Here is a 20171-nt window from a genome sequence, read left to right as displayed (position 1 = left end):
CCCCCCCCCCCCCCCCCCCCCCCCCCCCCCACACACACACACACACTCCCGTGGAGCAGCTGTTCACTGTGGAAGGTACATGCTGTGGGCAGTGAGAAAATCCCCCCACTGCCCCGCTCCCAGGAACTCATGTCCAGTGTCTGCATTCTCTGTCCGTATAAAGCTCACGGTTCTGTTTTCTACACAGATTGCGGCCTTGTAGGTATGTTATTTGACATCTTAGCTTTTTACTTATTTGGGGGATTGTTCTGGTTTATAGTTTTGAAATCTGTTACTCTTTATCTTTTTTACCTTTTATCTGTCCTGGCCCTGATGGTTAACATATAAATTTCATTCTGGGTAGGCTTCCCCGTGTCCAATCTCCACTGCCATCGTTAGTAACCGAAGGCGACGTTAAGCCAAGTCAAAGAAGAAACCGCAAATAATTTATAGGGAACCTCATAAAATTCCTCGAGGCAGTTCAGTGAACTTCCACCCCTGGGTCTCAGTGTGATGCCCGGCCATCATCGGGCTGCGGGTGCTAATTGGGCGGGAGCTTAGCTGTCTTCACGGTCTTTTAGTTTGATGTCATCCTCCTGGGCCAGCCAGTCAAGACCACAGACCTCGTAACGGCTGTGTGCAGAAGCATTTGATAGCCGCTGTCCCCGAGGTCGAAGGGCCACCTCTGTCTCTGTTTCAGGTTGGCGTGGGTTGGTTTTCTTTTGGTTTTGTTACCGAGGGTCGGGGTTAGTTAGGGTAGTCCTTAGAGGTGAGACTGGGGAGCGTGTCGGCCGGGCGTAGCCCCCAGAAGGCATGCCGGCTTCTGTGTCCCGGAGGAAAAGCTGTGACAGGCGGGAGGGAGCCGCAGCTGGGGCTGCAGGCGTGATCAGACACAAAAGCGTTTAGTAGGACCTTGTAGGAAGCGGAGCCGCCCGGACCAGAGCCAGAACTGGAGTGTTGAGGCCAGAATAACACTGCCGCTGTCTCCCTTTCAATAGCCTCTCTGTCCCTGCCTTGACTGTGGATTGACCGAAAAGGCTTTGGTGTCACATGTTCTATCTTACTCTGTCAGCGATTCTTTTAGGGAACGGTGTTCACCTTAGGGGAGGCTAGAATTTTAGTCTTTGACGAACACTGGTTACAGTGTCCTAAGCGAGTGATCCAAGAAATGGCAGCGTGTGGCCTGAAGCTCTGGCCCCTCTTCCCCTTTGTTATACAGAATATCGTGTGTGTCTCTTTCCCTCCAACCCTCTCGACCTGAGGGGGACTCGAGGTCCTGACCGTGTGTCCCTGCACTTGAGGGTTAGAACCCCAGGGACAGAGCCTCTGTTGTGGCAATCGGGGGACCGAGGCCGCCTGCCCCACTGTCCCTCAGACCGCAGGCTCAGGCGTTGCTGTTGGGTCCGGGCCTCCTCTCCTTGAGCTGCTAGACTTTGTCTAGAAGAGGGATTGGAGTAAGAGGGGAAGGAGTGCCTACTGAGGGCTGCCTCAATTCAGTTATGAGAAACCGTCGCTTTTACAAATGCTCCATACACACGTGGAACCACATCCTACTCTGGAGATGAATGCGGTGTTGATTTTTTTTTTTTTTTTTTTTTTTTAAGTTTATTTGTTTTGAGAGAGAGAGAATGCGGGTGCGCACAAGGGAGGGGCAGAGAGAGAGAGAATCCCAAGCAGACTCCACTGGTCGGCGCAGGGCCCTCTGCGGGGCTCGATTTCACGAACTGTGAGATCATGACTGGAACTGAAACCAAAAGTCGAACGATTAACCGACTGCGCCACCCCCGTGCCCCTGCAGTGTTGATTTTGACCTGCGTAATCAAGTAAGCAGGTGTTCACACAGATCGCAGAACGGTGCAGCGTTCTCCGGGACCCCGGACCTGGGGACCGTGGGTTAGAGCGTGTGCGGGCAAACCGTCAGAAAGCAGTGGCCTTCGAAGAGTAGGTGGGGTAGGCGGAGACGGTGGGGGTGCTGATGCCGAGCCCTCCGCACGGCAGATGCCCCGCGCTGCTCTTTCCTTCATTTGCCAACCACAGGAGTTGGTGCGGTTCTGCCCATTTCACTGGTGAGGGAATGGAGGTTCGGAGAGCTCAGGGGTCCAGGATCTTACACCTTGTTGGACGCTGGGGCTGAGGTCTTTATCCATCAAAGCCTGTGGTCCCCTCCACCCCTGATGCTTATGTAGCGAGCGAAGACTGGGAAAGTATTCTGGCAACGTGGAATAGTCTGTGAGCCGAAATGTGGCTGGGAAGGTAGGCTGGGTTCAGATTATAGAGGGCCTTGAATGCCCTGACCTGGGGGACCAGTCTGCCGTGGCGACATCAGAAGGCCTTCCCACGTTAAGTGGGAAGCAGCCTGATGATTGCGACAGGCAGACCCGGAAGTTTGGAGTTCTTTTCATGTCTCTAAAAGTGCCACGCCGCTCCTGTGTCCCTACTGATTTTGTAAAAGAATATGGGAACACCTTGTTTCATGGCACTTTTCTTTTTTTTTTTTTTTAACATTTATTTATTTTTGAGAGAGAGAGAGAGAGAGACACACACACACACACAGAGCACGAGTGGGGGAGGGGCAGAGAGAGAGAGGGAGACACAGAAGCTGAAGCAGGCTCCAGGCTCTGAGCTCTCAGCAGCACAGATCCTGATGCAGGGCTCGAACTCACAGATGGAGAGATCATGACCTGAGCCGAAGTCGGACGCTTAACCGACTAAGCCCCCCAGGCACCCCCCGTCATTGCACTTTTCTTAAAAAAAAAAATTTTTTTTAAATGTTTATTCATATTGAGAGAGAGAGATCATAAGCGGTGGAGGGACAGAGAGAAAGAGAGACAAACTGAAGCAGGCTACGGGCTCTAAGCTGCCAGCACAGAGCCCAATGTGGGGCTTGAACTCAGGAGCTGCAAGATCATGACCTGAGCTGAAGTTGGATGCCCAACCTACTGAGCCACCCAGGCGCCCTCCCTCATTGCAGTTTTCTTAATTGAACTTCACAGATACTCCCATTTTTCATAGTGTGCAGGTTTGTGGCGACCTTGCTTGAGCAAGTCTGTTGGCACCGTTTTTCCAACAGCATTTGCTCACTTCGTGACTGTCACATTTTGGTAAATCTTGCAATATTTCAAACTTATTTTGTTGTTACATTTGTTATGATGATCTGTGATCAGTGATTATGACTCACTGAAAGCTCAGATGGTGGTTAGCATTTTTTAGCAAAAAAGTATTTTAAAAAATTTTTTTTTAACATTTATTTATTTTTTGAGAGACAGAGACAAAACATGAGTGGGGGATGGGCAGAGAGAGAGGGAAACACAGAATCCGAAGCAGGCTCCAGACTCAGAGCTGTTAGCACAGAGCCCGACACGGGGCTCGAACTCAGGAACCCTGAGATCATGACCTGAGCCGAAGCCAGATGCTCAACCAACTGAGCCACCCAGGCGCCCCAAAAATATTTTTATCTATTTATTTTAATATATTTTTTTATGCGTATTTAATTTTGAGAGAGAGAGAGAGAGAGAGAGAGAGAGAGACAGAGTGCAAGTGGGGGAGGGGCAGAGAGAGGGTGACACAGAATCTGAAACAGGCTCCAGGCTCTGAGCTGTCAGCACAGAGCCCGACACGGGGCTCAAACCCATGAACCGTGAGATCATGACCTGGGCCCAAGTGAGACGCCTAAGCGACTGAGCCACCCGGGTGCCTCACGGAAAAAGTATTTTTAAATGAAGGTATGTGCATCGCATTTTGGACGTAATGCTGTTGTCCACCAAATAGACGACAGCATAGCGGAAACCTAATTTTTATCTGTGCCGCGAAACCAGAAAATTCATTGGATTCACTTGATTGCGACCCTTGCTTCCTGGCGGTGATCTGGAGCCAATCCTGTCGTATCTCTGAGGTTTGCCCGTACAAGGAACGTCGAAAAGCACGTAGAGAAAGTAGCAGTCACCCGCGTGCAGAGTCCGGCGTGAAGCACTGCTAACCGCTGTCGTCCTCGACCCCCCGCGCTGTGTGTGCTCTGCACAGGTCAGCCGTGTGCGGGAGAGCGCGGTCACACTGTGCCACACGCCCCACGAGTATTTCCACACCCCTCAAATGGTGACTTTCACCGGCTGGGACCCTGTTCCATCATGTGGTTACTCTGGTGTATTTCACCTGCCCCTTTCCTGTCACATCTTAGCCGTTTGGGTTTCTTTTCTGCACAGATCCTGCAGTTTCGGGTCAGATAATTCAGGACTTGGAGCCTCATTTGGGAGCCTTGTTGACCCAAATGTTAGAAGTTGGGACGACAGAGGACTTGAGGATGGTGATGCGGTATGTTCTCCAAGGATTAGACGTCAGTAACGTGTGGAAAGGAGATGTGCAGGTGGGTACCCGTTCTCCCTTGTATGGCAGGGGCATAAATGATAATCCGCTCGAAGGGAAAACTTATTCAAGTTGTGGTATCACCCCTGGAAATGAACACGCAAAATCTACCTGGTAGAGACTGGGCCAGGGGGTTTTACGGAGGGAACCGTGGCCTGCAGAGAGGCCTGGGGCCTTAGTGTAAGGGGCCTTAGTTTTCAAAGGGGAACTTTTTCAAAGTACAACTCTGTGTGCTATCATATGAAATATTAAACGTAGCATCCTCGTAATTTTGGCGTATAAAAAAGCTAAATTCTGCTCATTCTTTGCTTAAGACATCTCCCGTCATACTGTTTAAAAACTGATTCGGTCACATGGGCCCGATCCCGTTTGAGAATCGCTCTGATCGGCAAGCTGCCCTGCAGTCCTTTGCACTTTGTGTATTTGGTGGTTGCTAATGGAGCCCTGCATTTGCATTTGGCATCACATATTTTGGAGAGCCTCTGCATGGAGCTTACGTGCTGGAATTTCTGCCAAACAGCCGTGTGCACTGGACTGGTCAGCTGTCCCTGCTCGCACAGGAGGAAGAATGCCACAGAGCCAGCCGTGCAGCCCATGCCTTCTGGTTCTGAGCTTTCTCTGCCTCATGAGTGGCTTCTTGACTTGTGGTTGTAATCAGCACACTGGCTTCGGTTTTGATTTGGATGGGAAGAGAGCTGGAGAGGGTAATTGAGGCCACAGAGGGGCAGCGGGAGAGCTCACGTCTCTCGTGCGTGAGCAAGAGGCCCAGGCTGGACCAGGGCCACTGCTATGTGGCCGTGGCACTTGCCCCTCTGGAAGTTTCCATCGTGTGCACGTGCAGCATGATTGGGCCCCAGCGTTGAGAAGGGTCAGTCTCAGTCAGAGGCTGGTTTACAGAGGAGGCAAGACTGGAGGCTGAACATTCAGGGCCAGAGAGGATTTGGCTGGGGGGGACGTTGCTATGGAGACAGGGAGGAGGGTGTTGTGTGCGCAGCAGGGCAGAGGTTGTGTGGGTGTGAGAAGGTGGACAGCGAGGGAGGCGCCAGTGGGCAGGCCCTTGGTGGGTACAGGTGGGTGGGAGAGAGGGTGAGGCCCTTTCCATCCTCAAGCAATCAGGAAATAGAGAAGATGAGCGGGGGCAGGGGGCGGGGCTACCTCGGGGTGTGGCAGTGTGTAGGGGCGTGGCTGGTCAGGGCTTGAGAGAGGGAGAGGGAGAGGGAGAGCAAAGGGCAGAGGCCAGAATTGTATGGGTTTGTGGGGCCCCGGGGTTAGGGGAGGAAGGGCCGGCATGAGGCTGAAATCGATGGTGTAAAATGCCAGCCTAGGGTCAGACGTTTGTTGACATAGGCACTCGCTAAAGTGAGTTCCTTTCCCACAGAGTTCCTTCTCCTGGTTTAAAACCATCACCTGTAATCGTAGCACCTAATCTAATGGTTTCACTGTGTCCGTGTTTTCCCCTGGCTCCTCCTTTTCCCCAGGAGCACATACGATTCTTGTACAGGTGACTTACGGCTCGTTGCCTCTTTCCACAACATCTGGACGAGACGAGGTCTGTGTAATTAGGTTGCTGCACCGATCTGTGGCCTTGTTTATTTTACTCTCTTGGTGCCTTTGCCTGCTTGGTTTAGTGAGATGCTACTGCAAAGGCCTCTACTTTGCCACAGTTGGGCTCATCTTCTTTATTTCCTGATTGCTTCAGGGTGGAAAGGGCCTCCCCCTCAGGATTTAGCCTTAAACCAGGTCTGGTCCATGCCCGTGACACCGGGGTGCTAACGGGCCCTGCTGTATCTCTTTAGCGCCCATGACCCGGCTTCTTCCCAAGATAGACTTGTTAGGAGAGAGCTGGCCGTTTCTGCTAACTTTGTGTTTTTCCCCCCCCTCAGGCCACTTTGTCAGCCATCACACTGATCAAGTTGCTCCTGAGCTGCCCACTCGGCGGAGAGAAAGCGAGTCTGTTCTGGTGTGCGAGCCCCCAGATAGTCACGGCTCTGACTGTGAGTCCCCCTGGGTCATGCCCTCTGACTCTTCACCCCTGTTCCTGTAGGCCGCGTTTTGGCTTCTGCCGTCTCTGGCTTTATGCAGAGTGTGTTTCTGGGCGCCGCGTCCTGAAGACAGCTGCCGGCAGAGCGCTTTTCTGTCCGTGCCTGTGCCGTCCGCGCTGTTGTGTGTCCCCTGCAGATGGGGTGCAGCGGCGGTGTGCAGGTGTGTCGGGGAGCCTCGGGCAGCATTTGGCGGGCGGTACAGGAAGGCACGCAGCAATCAGATGGGGCTCCTGTGGAAGCCTGTTTAAAGTAGATGAGATGAGAAGGAATTGTGGGGCTTTCTTTTGTCCCCACAAATTCTGGGGTCAGTTTAGTGCATTCATTCATTTGCAGGGGTGTGTGTACATTTACAGTGTGTGATACAGTGAGAGGAAAGTGGCTTTATAGAATGGGATAGTAGTGTTGCAGATAGATTATTATCACAGTCGCACCCGATTGTTAGATTTTGGCACCTGGTGGACACGTGGGGCAGTCCCATGACTTTCTGTTTGACCAGCACAAAACCCTCGTCTCGATTGGGACTGTCCCAGTGTTTCTGCCCTCTAGAGTCTCCAGTCACTATCCTTGCACTGGGGTTCAAAAGAGCCATATCTGTTTCGACATCATCACCCTCTGTAAGTCTCTTGTGCTACCTGAGAGAATTGGCTTGGGTTAGCACATTCTCAGGGCAGAAGGACCTAAGGAGTGGACTTAATGTTCTGGGTTCTGGTCTGTTGCTTCTTCGTTTTCCTGGGAATCTGCATTTGGTGGGTGACCCTCATCTTTCCCCAGTGCGTGTAGTGGGGACCAGGAGGGAGAGTGACGGCTGGAGGGAAGAGGGGCTCGTGCGGTGCATGGTCAGTGTTGGTGCTGTGCACAGTAGGGCTGCATTAATATGCACGCTTGTAAATCTAACGGCATGAAGTCAGCACAGCCGGTGTCCCCAGGCAGATGGGCGCTGTGAGAGGCCCCAGCAGGGCTGCTGGTGACACATGGCAGCGTGAGGAAGAGGGTCACTGGTGAGCTCTCCCAGCTTACGTAGGTCAGACCTTGAGTTGCCCCTCATCATTTTGAGTCCATTCTCTTTATTCTCTAGAACAATAATCAAACATCTGGAGCTGATTTTTTTTTTTTAATTTTTTTTTTTTTAACGTTTTATTTATTTTTGAGACAGAGAGAGACAGAGCATTAATGGGGGAGGGTCAGAGAGAGAGGGAGACACAGAATCTGAAGCAGGCTCCAGGCTCTGAGCCATCAGCCTAGAGCCCGGCACGGGGCTCGAACTCACGGGCCGTGAGATCGTGACCTGAGCTGAAGTCGGACGCTTAACCGACTGAGCCACCCAGGTGCCCCCTGGAGCTGATTTTTAAGATATGTAACAAAGAAACTTTAATTTAAAGATACGTAGAACTATTGATCTTTTTGGGAAAATATTATTAGGTGTATCTGGTGTGAAGTTTCCTTGTTCTGACAAATTGGAGGAGTCAGTCCTTATAAGGGATTAGTTCTCTTTGTGGTCGATGAGTCCAACAAAGAGTCCCACCGTGGGTCGCTGTTGGAGATGGAACACTGGGCTCCTGCTCTCCTCAGAAGGATGCCTCTGACCATATCAGTTCATTTTGGACATTCTTACCGCTGTCGCTTTAGTTCTTACCTCCGTCTACTTCACTTGTATTTTCTCTGTAGAGCATCACCTTCATTTTCTCTCCTTTCTTCTGTCTTTTTCTGTAGCTGCAAAACCGAGAGGCTTGTCGGGAGCAGACTGTGCCCCTGGCGGTGGTGGAGTCCATTTTGGACGTGCTCGCAGCCTTGCTGCGACGGGGGGAGGGGACCATCGGCAACCCGCACCACGTCAGCCTGGCCTTCAGCATCCTGCTCACCGTGCCCTTGGACCACCTGAAGCCCCCTGAGTATGGGAGCATCTTCCTGAGGACGCACAACGTGCTCTTTTCCATCCTGCAGTGTCACCCGAAGGTGAGGAGGTGGGGCAGGGTGCCAGGCGGCAGAAAAGCAGCAAGAGAGAGCCCCACTGCGGGAGGACGATAAAAATGGTGACCTGCTAAGCAAACTTCTGAACTCCGGTACTTTCCAGGGACACAGTGGTTTCTCAGGCACAAAAATGTTGGATCTTCACACCAGGCTGTTTGAGTTTCATCTTTGTTGGGTCTGACGCTTGGAACGGCGTTTGTGTACTAGCTATTTAAGGAAGCTCGTTACGAATTATTCTCTTTTTGCAGGTCGCATATCTAAATGTCACTCACTTGCTTAGGTCTCTTTACAGGTTTGTGACTCAGGTGGGTGTAGGGAGTGAGGCATCCGGAGTTCCAGTTTTATAGTATACCACCTTTGAAATTAAACTAAACGTCCCATAGAAAAGATTCCAGTTCAGCCGACCTGTACTGAACATTTGCTCTGTGTCTCACTTCACCCTTACAGCAAGCACGTAAAGTAGATGGGAGTTCATTCTGTTGGTAAAGGAACTGAGGCTGGGAGCTGCTAAGGGATTTGGCCAAAGTCACCCAGCTGAGTCTAAACCTTAGCTACAGGATTATTGTCTGGCCTGTGTTTTTCCCAGTGCACCAGTGCTAATCCATGGGATGTGTGGGAACTTACAGACACGCTGTGTGCACATAGACACAGACGCAGGCAAATATTTTTAAGTGTTTTCATGTCCTCGAGTTAGAGACCTGAGAGCAATGTAGTTTTTTAAAAAAAGTTCTCTGGTAGACTAAGCACTCGTGACGTTGGGCCTTACTCCAGCCCTTCCCCACTGAACAGTTGCCTTTGTCCCCGGTTGTCTTGTGAGCATTTTGTTTTAGATCTCTCTGCTGATGGTTAGATTTTTTTTTTAATGTGACCGTATGGCGTGCACGTAGTACAAATCAGTTATAAGCTGGAATTGCCGATCTCGCAAAAGATGTAGGATTCCATGCAGTTGATGAAAAGCAATATTAGAAAGCTGTGGGAACCTCCCGCGGAACCATTAACAAATGATCATGTAGCGGAATTAGACCATTTAATGAAAGGAGAAAATTGACAGGGATAACGGTGTGTCGCAATCAAGAGTGATGTGACCGATGATAGTGGCTCTCACTCACTGCCTTTGGGTTAGGGTGGGGGACGGGGCCCACATGGCGCGTGACCACACCGTCGGCCGTGTGCATGGTTGAGTTGACAAAAGCACCAGGCTAGCGTCTGCGTAGGTGAATCTCAAGGGGACAGCATGAGGCCACCTCAGCCAGAGTGCCCAGCAGACCGGTCAGCAGCTGGTGCCATATTAAGCCAGGGTGTGAACTCAGTCTGGCTCTGGCTCCGTGTGCAGTATGATAGAGGATTATGAGGGGTCCTTGGGAAGTTTGATGAAGCTCTGGAATACTTGTGCAAAAACGAGTTCTTTCTGAGCATGCTGTGAGGTCAGTAATTTGATGTAAAGAACGGGATGTTATGCTGTCAAGAATTTGGTTGGATAAATTAATACCAAAGGAAAAAAATCCCAACACTTGATTCACTCTTGCTCATTCTCAGAATTCTGAGAAAAGAGCAGTGATGTCCCATAGATCTTTGAAGCACTGTGGGGCATGGTCTGTGTCTGCATTGTTCACAGCAGTCGGGCCACGCGTGTCCTGACCACTTGAAATGTGGCCTAGGAGCTGTATGACTAGGAAATGAATTTTTATTTTACTTCATTTAAGTAGTCTCATGCAGCGTATGGTCGCTTTATGAGATAGCGTGTTGTTTTGATCACAATCTAAAAGTGGTTGAATATAGGGGCTCCTGGGTAGCTCAGTTGGTTAAGCATCCAACTCTTTCTTTTTTTAATTTTTTTTTTAATTTACCTCCAAATTAGTTAGCATATAGTGCAACAATGATTTCAGGAGTAGATTCCTTAGTGTCCCTTACCCATTTAGCCCATCCCTCCTCCCACAACCCCTCCAGTAACCCTCAGTTTGTTCTTCATATTTATGAGTCTCTTCTGTTTTGTCCCCCTCCCTGTTTTTATATTATTTTTGCTTCTCTTCCCTTGTGTTCATCTGTTCTGTGTCTTAAAGTCCTCATTTGACTGAAGTCGTATGGCATTTATCTTTCTCTGACTTGACTCATTTTGCTTAGCATAATACCCTCTAGTTCCATCCACGGCATCCAACTCTTGATTTCAGCTCATCATGACCTCATGGTTGTGAGATCGAGGCCTGAGCTGGCTCTGTGCCTGCTTAAGATTCTCTCTGCCCTCTACCCCCTACCCTCAAAAAAAAGAAAAAAAAAATTAAAATTTTTGTATCATTTTTCAAGATAACTTTCTAGCCAGACCTCTTCATCACTAAAAAATGAGAAGTTTTGATCCTTATTTTAAATGGATTTGCTTTATGTCATCTCCTTCTAGTGCAGTTATATTTGAATATGTTGGCTATTGTTTCTTTTACCCATTTCCAGAGTGCATTAGTAACGGTTTACGATAACAGACACAGATTGAGCAAATTCTAAACGGTGATCACCCCATTAGACTCCTAAAGTTTTGAGGCACAGAAACCCTATCCCAAACCATTAAAACAAATGCTAAAGAGTCAAGGTGGGTGAGCGATTTCCCCCGAAAGCAAGCAAAAAAGAGGTAGCCACACTCTTTTGAGCATCCTGATCGACATGGGTAAGAAGGAAATAAATCAGGAGCACCTGAGTGGCACAGTTGGTTAAGCATCAGGTCATGATCTCACGGTTCATGAGTGCCAGTCCTGCTTTGGGTGAGCTCGAGTCCTGCTTTGGGCTCTGCACCCTCCCTCTCTCTCTCTCTCTCTCTCTCTCTCTCTCTCCCTCCCTCCCTCCCTCCCCCTCTCTCCCCCTCCCTCTCTCTCCCTCCCTCCCTCTCTCTCCCTCCCTCTGTCTCTCCCTCCCTCTGTCTCTCCCTCCCTCTCTCTCTCTCTCTCTCCCTGCCTCTCTCTCTCCCTGCCTCTCTCTCTCCCTCTCTCTGTCCCTTCTTCCTGTCCCCTCACTCAGTTGTGTGCTCTGTCTCAAGAAACAAACAAAAAAGGAAATAAATATGAGCACCTTTAAAGTAGAACTTGAAATAACGTTACTTACATGTGTTTATATTCTTTTGTCTATTATTCCAGGTAATGCTGAAAGCCATCCCTTCTTTCTTGAACTGTTTTAATAGATTGGTGTTTTCAGTTATGCACGAAGGGAGGCAGAAAGACAAAGGTAAATGTCAAAGTAACAGTATCAGATACATGATTTCAAATGTGTTTATCTTGTGGTGTCTCTGGTTTCCTATGTTATTGAAAGTAAAACCACCAGGTTGAGTTAAAACTTTTTTTTAAATGTCTTATTTTTGAGAGAGACGAGTGTGAGTGGGGGAGGGGCAGAGAGAGAGGGAGACACAGAATCCAAAGCTGGCTCCAGGCTCTGAACTGTCGGCACAGAGCCCAATGTGGGGCTTGAACTCACGAACCATGACGTCATGACTTGAGCCGAAGTCAGACACTTAACTGTTGACTGAGCTCTCCAGGTGCCCCTCACCCACTTGAGTTTAAATAAGAAACATTCAGATCAGCAGATGAATACCTCAAATAGTGTTTTAAAATTTCAAGCTGTCACATTTATTTATTTATTTATTTATTTATTTATTTATTTATTTATTTATTGCTGTGTCCAAAGCAGTGAGTGCATTTGTGATTTAATTGAAATAGTTCTTTTTCTGGGAAAAAGAAAAGCATCTAGATTCAAGAAGTGTTTGCGGCCAGGGGGATGTAAAGTGAGTACAATCCCATTCTTGCCCTGGAGGAGTCCCCAGTTTGATGGGGAAGCTGAAAAAGAACAGGCATTTACAGAGCTGCTCCATTTTATTAGAGGGATGGGGTCGGGCAGGTCACCGTTTCAGCTTGTTGTGGCAGGGCTGTGTTTGTTCGCCGCTGAAGCGAACTGTCACACGGTGACAGCACAAATGACGTGTACAGCTTGTCGTCAGCCTTGAAGGTTGTTGCTTCTTGCTAACTTTCTAATTGGGGGAGATTCTCATTATTTAAAAATTTGCATATAAATTGAGGCAGTCTGTATTGTGCTATTTCAAATTTGCATAGTGTGGAACAGCCTCCTCGCGTTCGAGGTGCTGCTAAGCACAAGGAGTGGGTACCTGGTGGAATGCTCTGGAACCACAAAAGAGGGCTCTCTAACTCAGGGTGTCAGGGAAGACCCTGGGGCCGCAGTTGTAGATGGACTAGGAACAAATGAATGGTACTCCGCTCCTCCCCCTCCAGTGTGAGTCACTTGAATGGGTTCGTGGGTTCAGACTCGTAGATTTCAGTAACTGTTGAGAAGAGAGAAGAGGTCTGCGGGCATGTAATTCCCGAGGTTATTCTGCGTGGTTTTGAGATAAGTCGGTGGCATAACGAGGTGTTGTGCTTTCTCCCAGCCTGGTGCGGAGCCACGTAATGTTGGTGTCAGTGTGATACTGTGAGAGTGTTTAGGGGCAGGATTGGGAAACGGGTGCCGTCTCCCGTGCTAGCCTTGGTCCGTCGGTGGTGGCTAACTGAGGCGCTGTGTCAGGGCTCCCGAAGTCATGATTGAGCACAGCAGGAAGAACCCCTGTTTTAGTGACTCAGGTGACATCCGCCTGCACAGGAGATGGGAAATGGCAGTGTCGGGAAGGCCCTATTCCACCCCTGGCTGAGCACTGGGGGAGCAGAGCCCTGGGCACACACTGCCTCGGGCGTGCCCTGCATGTGGTTGAAAATGTGTCCTTTGTCCTATGTTCTGAGGGGCGTGGGACATGGTCATGAGCGTGGCTCTGCCATGTCTGTGCTGGTGCGGCTCAGTGACCTCCCATCTCCCAAGACCCGGTTCTCTGATGTGCTCACAGATTAGCCAAGTAGAATTTTAACTACGTACTCTGTTCTTGTTGGCATCCAATGCACTCTTTGTGATAACCACGCGTGAAATCTGTGGCTGAAATGATTCACGCCAGGTATTCACGTGAACTGGATGTGTACTGAGCCGTGGGAAAACAGGGAAGAAACGGTATGTAGTAGATATTCAAGTGCTTCATTAAAGTACGTTTGTGTTGAAGTGTCCAGTGAATGTTAGAAATTTACATAACTTGGGGGTACCTGTGTGGTTCAGTCGGTTAAGGGTCCAACTCTTGATTTCGGCTCAGGTCATGATCTCACAGCCATGGGATCAAGCCCCGCATTGGGCTCTGTGCTGACAGCGTGGAGCCTGCTTGAGATTCTCCCTCTCTGCCCCTCCCTCCCCCACTATGCGTGTATGCGTGCACTCCCTCATGCACTCTCTCTCCCTCTCCCTCTCTCTCTCTCTCTCTCTCTCTCTCTCTCAAACTTGAAGAAATTTACGTAATTTCATAAAGTTACATTGTATCTAGAAAAAACTCAAGATGTTTTGTACATATAAACAAGGTTTTAAAAAAGGCATTGTGCATTCTAAAACTCAAGTTTATTGAGTCGTAAAATAAGTGTAACAAGCTGCATCTGTTTAAAGTATACAAATGAATGAGGTTTTGTTTTGAGAGAGAGAGTGCACACAAGTGGAGCAGGGGTAGAGAGAGGGAGAGAGAGCATCCCAAGTGGGCTTGACACGGGGCTCGATCCCACAAACTGTGAGATCATGACCTGAGCCAAAATCCAGAGTCAGACACGAACCGACCAAGCCACCCAGGTGTCCTGAATGAGTTTTGATAGGTAAACACAATCAAAATACAGAGTATTTGCATCGTCCCCAGAACAGTCCTCTTGTAGACTATTCCTGCTCTGGCCTCTGCCCCTACCAACCACTGATCTGTTTGTCGCTGTAGATTTGTTCGTGGCTTCTAGAGTTTTATAAAAATGGGTATATTTCTTGTTGAATGGAAGTTGGGGAAGGCATTCTGGCATGTGTTGGGGTTCCCCACCGGCTCTATTGTGAAGGCCTGGGGGAGCGGGTGTGACCAGGGCCTTGGGGACATGGTAGGTTGTTAGAACGCTTGAGAGTAGTTTGTTAAGGCCTGGGGGTCCTGGCACCATAGGGTGGAAAGAACTAGGAAATCGAAAGTAAATCAGGGATGATAGGAAGATCTCTAGTAATGATAGCTGAGTCTTATATCTATCTGCCTACACAATTTCTGAAACATAAGCAGGCAAAGGCATAATTAATGAAGCCATCTGATCTTTAAAATCGTATGATGTCAAAACAGTGTTTTTTAAAGATAATTTTTCAATTTATACTTTACATATAGACCCCCATCTCCTTTTTAAATACAATAGCAGTCAGATTTCATTCAAAAAATCTTGATTGTTCTAGGCTTCTTAAAAAACAAACCCACATACTCTTGACTATGTTACGTGTTCTTTCCTTCATAATATAAATATTTGGATATATTGTCTCCCTCATTCTGTCTGCAAAATAAGCCAATTAAAGAGTCTTGGAAAAAAGGGAAGACTTGAATAATTTTCAGCTGTGTTAAATGTTTAACATTAGAAGGGTCAAAACGCCTGTGTTTTAGACTAATCCGGTTTGGAAACACTTTCCTTCCACAGGAAGCACAGATGGCCTGTCGGTGGTCCTAGAGTGTGCCCGCCTGGTGGCAAGGATGTACAGCCACATCGCGTCGCGGGCCGAAGAGTTCACGGTGTTCTCCCCCTTTATGGTGGCCCAGTATGTCATGGAGGTGCAGAAGGTAAACCGAGCTCACTCTTACCCGGTGCTTTCATTTGTAGTCCTTTGTAGAAGGGCTCCTCAACCACAGTGGCAAGCGACGTTTTGGCCTGACGGTCCCAAACCATTCCTGCCTGTGTTCCGGGCGCAGCAGCATCCCTGCAGGGTGCCCGGGACCACCGAGTGAGGTGATGGTCAGAGGGCTGGCGGTGTCTGGTACACAGAAGGCGCCCAGGGACCGTCAGATCTCCCCTCTCGCTTCGACACAAGCCGCGGGGCCTGTTTTGGTTAGTCTGTGGAGTAAGCAAGGTGAAATGCCTCCCAGGTTTAAGAACAGGAGCTCGCATAGGGTCAGGCTTAATGGTGATCAGGAAGAGGGGTCTCGGGACCCCCAGCAGTAGGAGTTCTCTTGGAGTGCATCGTGCATGTGAATCAGCTGCTCTCGGACACTCAGGGTAGAGACAGCGGCAGATGCATTCAACTACGTCAAACAGAAATACTTTTGTCTTATTTCATCTGACTTTTTGACTCAGTATTGTGGATGGTTCATTCATTGTTCAGCAGTGATCTCACTTTGGAACGTCAGTGTGTTATTTTCAAAATTCCACGAGGCCCTGTGTGACCCACGTGGTAAAGTTCACTACAGGACTTCGTATCTAACTGTATTTAAATGGAACGTCAGAGGCTTGAAGTCCAGTGTGTTTGTGTGTATATCTGTCTACTTTTGCAGGTGTAAATGTACATCTGTATTGTTTGTATTGCTTTCTATAGAATAGCCCCCCTTTGTAAATCTTGTAAGAGTAACATTAAAACCATTGGTAAACTTGTCACGTTAGAGATTTCTCGAGGGAGATGGGGTTGAATGAGCTTTCTCAGAAAATCTGGTGTTGTATCCGTTTTCATCTCGACCCCTTTCCAGGGCGAGTCTAATTATAAAAATAATTTTCAAACACACTAGCCTTACTCTCGGTGAGTGGAGATGCTTGTCATGTGGGTGGGCACTTGGGTTGGAGATGGGGTGTGGGTGGGGCGGACCCCCTGCAGGGTGCAGTCCGGCCCCATGGGTGTGCATAGGGTCCCCCCCCAGGCAGGGAAGGAGCGGTGACAACCTGGGAAGACCCCTTCAAGTCAGCCTTTGAGTGAGAGATGGGCTTCGGGTTTGGTTTCCTTGGAATTACTTAGCATTTTTATAGAATCTTCGTATTTCCCAAATACCCAAGTCATTAATATGTAAGCTTTTGCAGAAAGAAAAGCTGGCGTTATTTTCTGTTTCAGTGAAGAATAAGATGAGAGCTAGTAATATCGTGTAACTAAGGGCCAAGAAGGGAGGTGATAATTTGAACCCTTAAGTCACTAATTATTATTCTGAGATTTACTTTATGAGAAGTCTCTGATTTCCTGGCCTCATTACTCATGTCTAATTTATGCTCATCAGTTATTTTTTTATTTTTAATCTGGAAAGCCCAAGGCCTTGGGAATTCTCTAAGGCTGTAGCATCCTAGAATTCATTGGCAAGAGTCTACGTCTTATCTTTCATTTAGTTTTTAATTCAAGTAATGAAGAAAATATTCCATATGTGTCAGAGGCTTCTACTGAGCACTGTAAATCTTTTCCAGACCAGAAAGACATTGGTAAGCTTAATTAAATGCTAGATAGCAGGTACAGCTAAATGAGGAGAGGGTATGGGTGAAGACCTGACAGTGGTTAGGGCAGGTGACCTGGTGAGAGCATGTCCTGAGCGGTTCCTACAGATCTTGTACCCTCCGTGCAGTAATGTGTCACAGTGGGGATGTGCCAGGGAAATCACAGCCACTTTTCTCTTTTATCCATAGATCAAATTTACAGCTGTCTATTTTGATAGCCTAGAGTAAATAGCTTGTACTGCCCATCCTGCATAAGGTCCTTTTATGCGATTTAGAGACTCGTGCATTCATAGGTCCGTGATCCTGGTGGAGTAGAAACTGACTTTTCCCCCCTTGTTTTATAAATAAGCTGTTTGAAACACAAAGACGCGAGGTGGTTGTGTCGGCTGGATGCTGCTGGCCTTCCTGTGACCCAGCAGAGCTGTGTGCCCCGTGCTGTCCTTTGACTATTGAGTCCCCATGCAAGGAGGCGGTGGAACTCACAGGACCTGGCCTCTGACTGCCTGAGTTCAGGTCTCAGTTCTGCCACTGGGACAGTTATTTCACTTTCTTTGCCTTTGGAGATAGAATTATTTGTTTAGTGAGTGATGAGTAGATGAATAAATGAGCGGTGAACTTACAGGGGTCCACACCCAGCTGGTACGATTCAGGACTTGTTTTTTGTTTGTTTCGTTTTGTTTTTTCCTTCATTCCCTAATACCTTCCAGTAAAATCACAGCTCCACCTTCAGTCCTTGAGTGGTTTTTTGTTTTTTTTTTAATGTTTATTTAGTCTTGAGAGTGCAAGCAGGGGAGGGGCAGAGAGAAGGAGACACGGAATCCAAAGCAGGCTCCAGGCTCCAGGCTCCGAGCTGTCAGTACAGAGCCTGATGTGGGGCTCAAACCCAGGAACCATGAGATCATGACCTGAGCTGAAGTTGGGCACTTAACCGACTGAGCCACCCAGGTGCCCCGGTCCTTGAATGTTCTTATCATCTGTAAACAGTAAGACTTAAGACGATCATCTGTCAGAAAGTTTTTGAGCTATCGTGTGAAAATGACCGTAACTTCTGTCACCATCTTAGTGACAGAAACAAATTGCATCTTTAAATTTTTTTTTATTAAATTTTTTTTTAATGTTTATTCATTTTTGAGAGAGAGAGCGCGAGTGGGGGAAGGACAGAGAGAGAAGGAGCATCTGAAGCAGGCTCCAGGCTCTGAGCTGTCAGCACAGAGCCTGATGCGGGGCTTGAACCCACAGATCGTGAGACTGTGACCTGAGCCAAAGTCGGACACTTTTAATTGACTGAGCCCCCCGGGCCCCACAGATTGCGTCCCAGCGGTGGCTTTGGTGACTCAGACTTCCAGTTAATGCGGTGTGTCCTCACCAGAAGCGACGTGTTTGCGGTTTAACTCTTTTAGGCCATCAAGACATTTCTGAAGAATCTGCCAAATCCCAGACCTGTCTGCCAGAACCTTCCTGTTCGTTTTGGTTACAGCTCCTGGGGTATTCAGACTGTTGAGCACCAGGTTCAGCTGAAACCTAAGTGGGTGTGGCAGACGCGAGTAGAGCTGGTCCCTTGGCCTGTTTGTCTAGACATTAGTCTGGACCTCTGATCTGAGGGTTTGTGTGCAACATCCGACGTAGCCAAGGTGGAGCCGACTGCCCAGCCTTCCTGCTGTGCCCCAGATTTTAGTTAACCCAGAAGTTCAGGGAAGAAAGGCCTTTCTAGGCTCAAGGACCGATCTGGCCATTCTGGGGATGTTAGAAATTTAGGTCCCATTGAGCTATTGTTGGTAGAAATAAAAAGATGCATTAGGTGTAATCATAAATCACATCTGATTTATTTGGATGTGATGTGGTCTAATTACTGACTTAGGCCTATCACTGATCTGTTTGCAGCGCTTTGGAGCCTGCCCCCTACCCCTTGCCCCCCGCCCCCCGGCTGCCCTGCTGTGTGTGCCGGGGCTGGGAGTGAGAGTCAGTCACGTAGTGAACATCGCTGCCGTTATCCCATCGTTAGCGTTGCTTCCAGTGTGATTGGTCAGGTTGAAGAATGTGGCACAATGTGCTTGTGGCTCTTACAAGATTTTAAATTTAAGGATTCCAGTTTTTATGTGCCCCTGGTAGATGCAAAGCTACCTCTGTGATTCTGTGATGCTTTATTCCAGGTTTTTGTCACTTGAGTTGGCTTTTATTTCCCTAAAATACAAACTTTTTTTAAGATACGAATACTTATGTGCAAAATGTTGCCCCCACGTTGGGGGCCGAAGTGGAAATTCCTGCTAGGGTAGGGCTGTCCGAGGGCTTGTTCTCTGTGTGTTTGCTCTGACGGAGGGGCATGTCCTCCTTTTCCAGGTCACCTTGTATCCGGCGGTGAAAGATCTCCTGCAGGAGGGCATTTACCTGATCCTGGACCTCTGCATTGAGCCAGACGTCCAGTTCCTGCGGGTCTCACTGCAGCCGGGAGTGAGAGACATCTTTAAGGAGCTGTACAACGATTATGCGAAGTACCACAAGGCGAAACGTGAAGGCGAGAGAAGATACGCCGCCTGAAGCTGTGTTCCAGAGGTGCTGCCAGTGTTCCTGTGCGGCGGCTTTGGCCCTCTGCTCTGAAAGAGTTGGAGAATGAAAGACTTCAGACGTCCTAATTTGTAATGTTGAGATAATGTGGGTTTATGTAATACACACTCTACAGCCATGTTTTGCAAACTGAATATTTTTTTAACGTGTCTTTTTATGCAGTATGTATTGCTGTGGAATCCTGATAATTGACCCTGGAATAAGGCGAATTTAATAAAAAATGGTCATTGTGGATGTTCCAAATGTGGTTCTTGTCTCTGTCGTCTAGGGGGTTGATGTCTGTTCTCCCCACTGGACACTATGTAGGTACATGGCTGTGTAATTAAGTCCCCGGTAAATATCATCGCCTTTTATGTTCTTCAGGTAACTTGGGAAGTATACTTGAACTGTCCCTGATCTACCTTCCCTCGGAGTATACCTTCTGATGGAGCCGGGAAATGTCAGAGCTTCGAGACCCGGCGTTAGTGGAGGCCCCTGCTCCAAGTGGGGGTGGTCAGCCTGTGTCACGGGCGTGGACCTCTCTAGGGCTCCCTTCTTCGCCTGCTCTTCCTGCTCCCGCTCTCTGAAGTTTCTTCTAGAATTTCTTTTTCTGTTCAGTCTAAGAAATACTCTTAATCGTCTTCTTAAGGTACTTAAGCAATATATTTTATTGTGGCTACCTCAGAAAAGAAAAAGAAAAAAATTTAGAACACTCCTAGTATCGGCTACACGGACAGTATGTGTCATCATGAGTACCTTATTTTCATCCCCGTGCGTCTGTCTAGATGTTCGTGTAAGTAAATATATAGTTGCCAAATTGGATCTTAAATACAATTTTGTTTTGTTTTAGTTGCCTCGCTTTTTCCCTATTGCAGTAACATCTTTGGGTCTATGAAGACATTTGACACACTTTTTCATGGCTACATAGTAGTCCATTGAGTAGATACAGTTGTTCAACTTAATAAATCTTCCCTGGTTAGACATCAGGATC

At 48.2% G+C, this 20171-nt stretch overlaps 1 protein-coding gene across 3 annotated transcripts in view; it reads left to right on the top strand.

Annotated features, from left to right (window-relative positions):
* The window catches only part of URB2 (URB2 ribosome biogenesis homolog), a 28352-nt gene extending 8917 nt beyond the window's left edge, over positions 1 to 19435 (top strand). For 2 of the 3 annotated variants that reach the window (XM_049645056.1, XM_049645057.1), the window contains exons 5-10: positions 4179 to 4339; positions 6222 to 6332; positions 8091 to 8333; positions 11465 to 11552; positions 14879 to 15018; positions 18977 to 19435. In XM_049645056.1, coding sequence (XP_049501013.1) covers positions 4179 to 4339; positions 6222 to 6332; positions 8091 to 8333; positions 11465 to 11552; positions 14879 to 15018; positions 18977 to 19174 — 941 coding nt within the window. In that variant the 3' untranslated portion in view covers positions 19175 to 19435. Of the gene's footprint in view, positions 1 to 4178; positions 4340 to 6221; positions 6333 to 8090; positions 8334 to 11464; positions 11553 to 14878; positions 15019 to 18976 lie in introns of those variants that run through there. The other variant, XM_049645059.1, reaches the window with a different exon arrangement.
* The last annotated feature ends 736 nt before the right edge of the window (positions 19436 to 20171 follow it).

The sequence above is a fragment of the Panthera uncia genome, chromosome D2, assembly GCF_023721935.1.
Source record: "Panthera uncia isolate 11264 chromosome D2, Puncia_PCG_1.0, whole genome shotgun sequence".
In the NCBI taxonomy this organism is placed as follows: Eukaryota; Metazoa; Chordata; class Mammalia; order Carnivora; family Felidae; genus Panthera; species Panthera uncia.
This window is presented reverse-complemented; position numbering and strand designations above follow the sequence as displayed.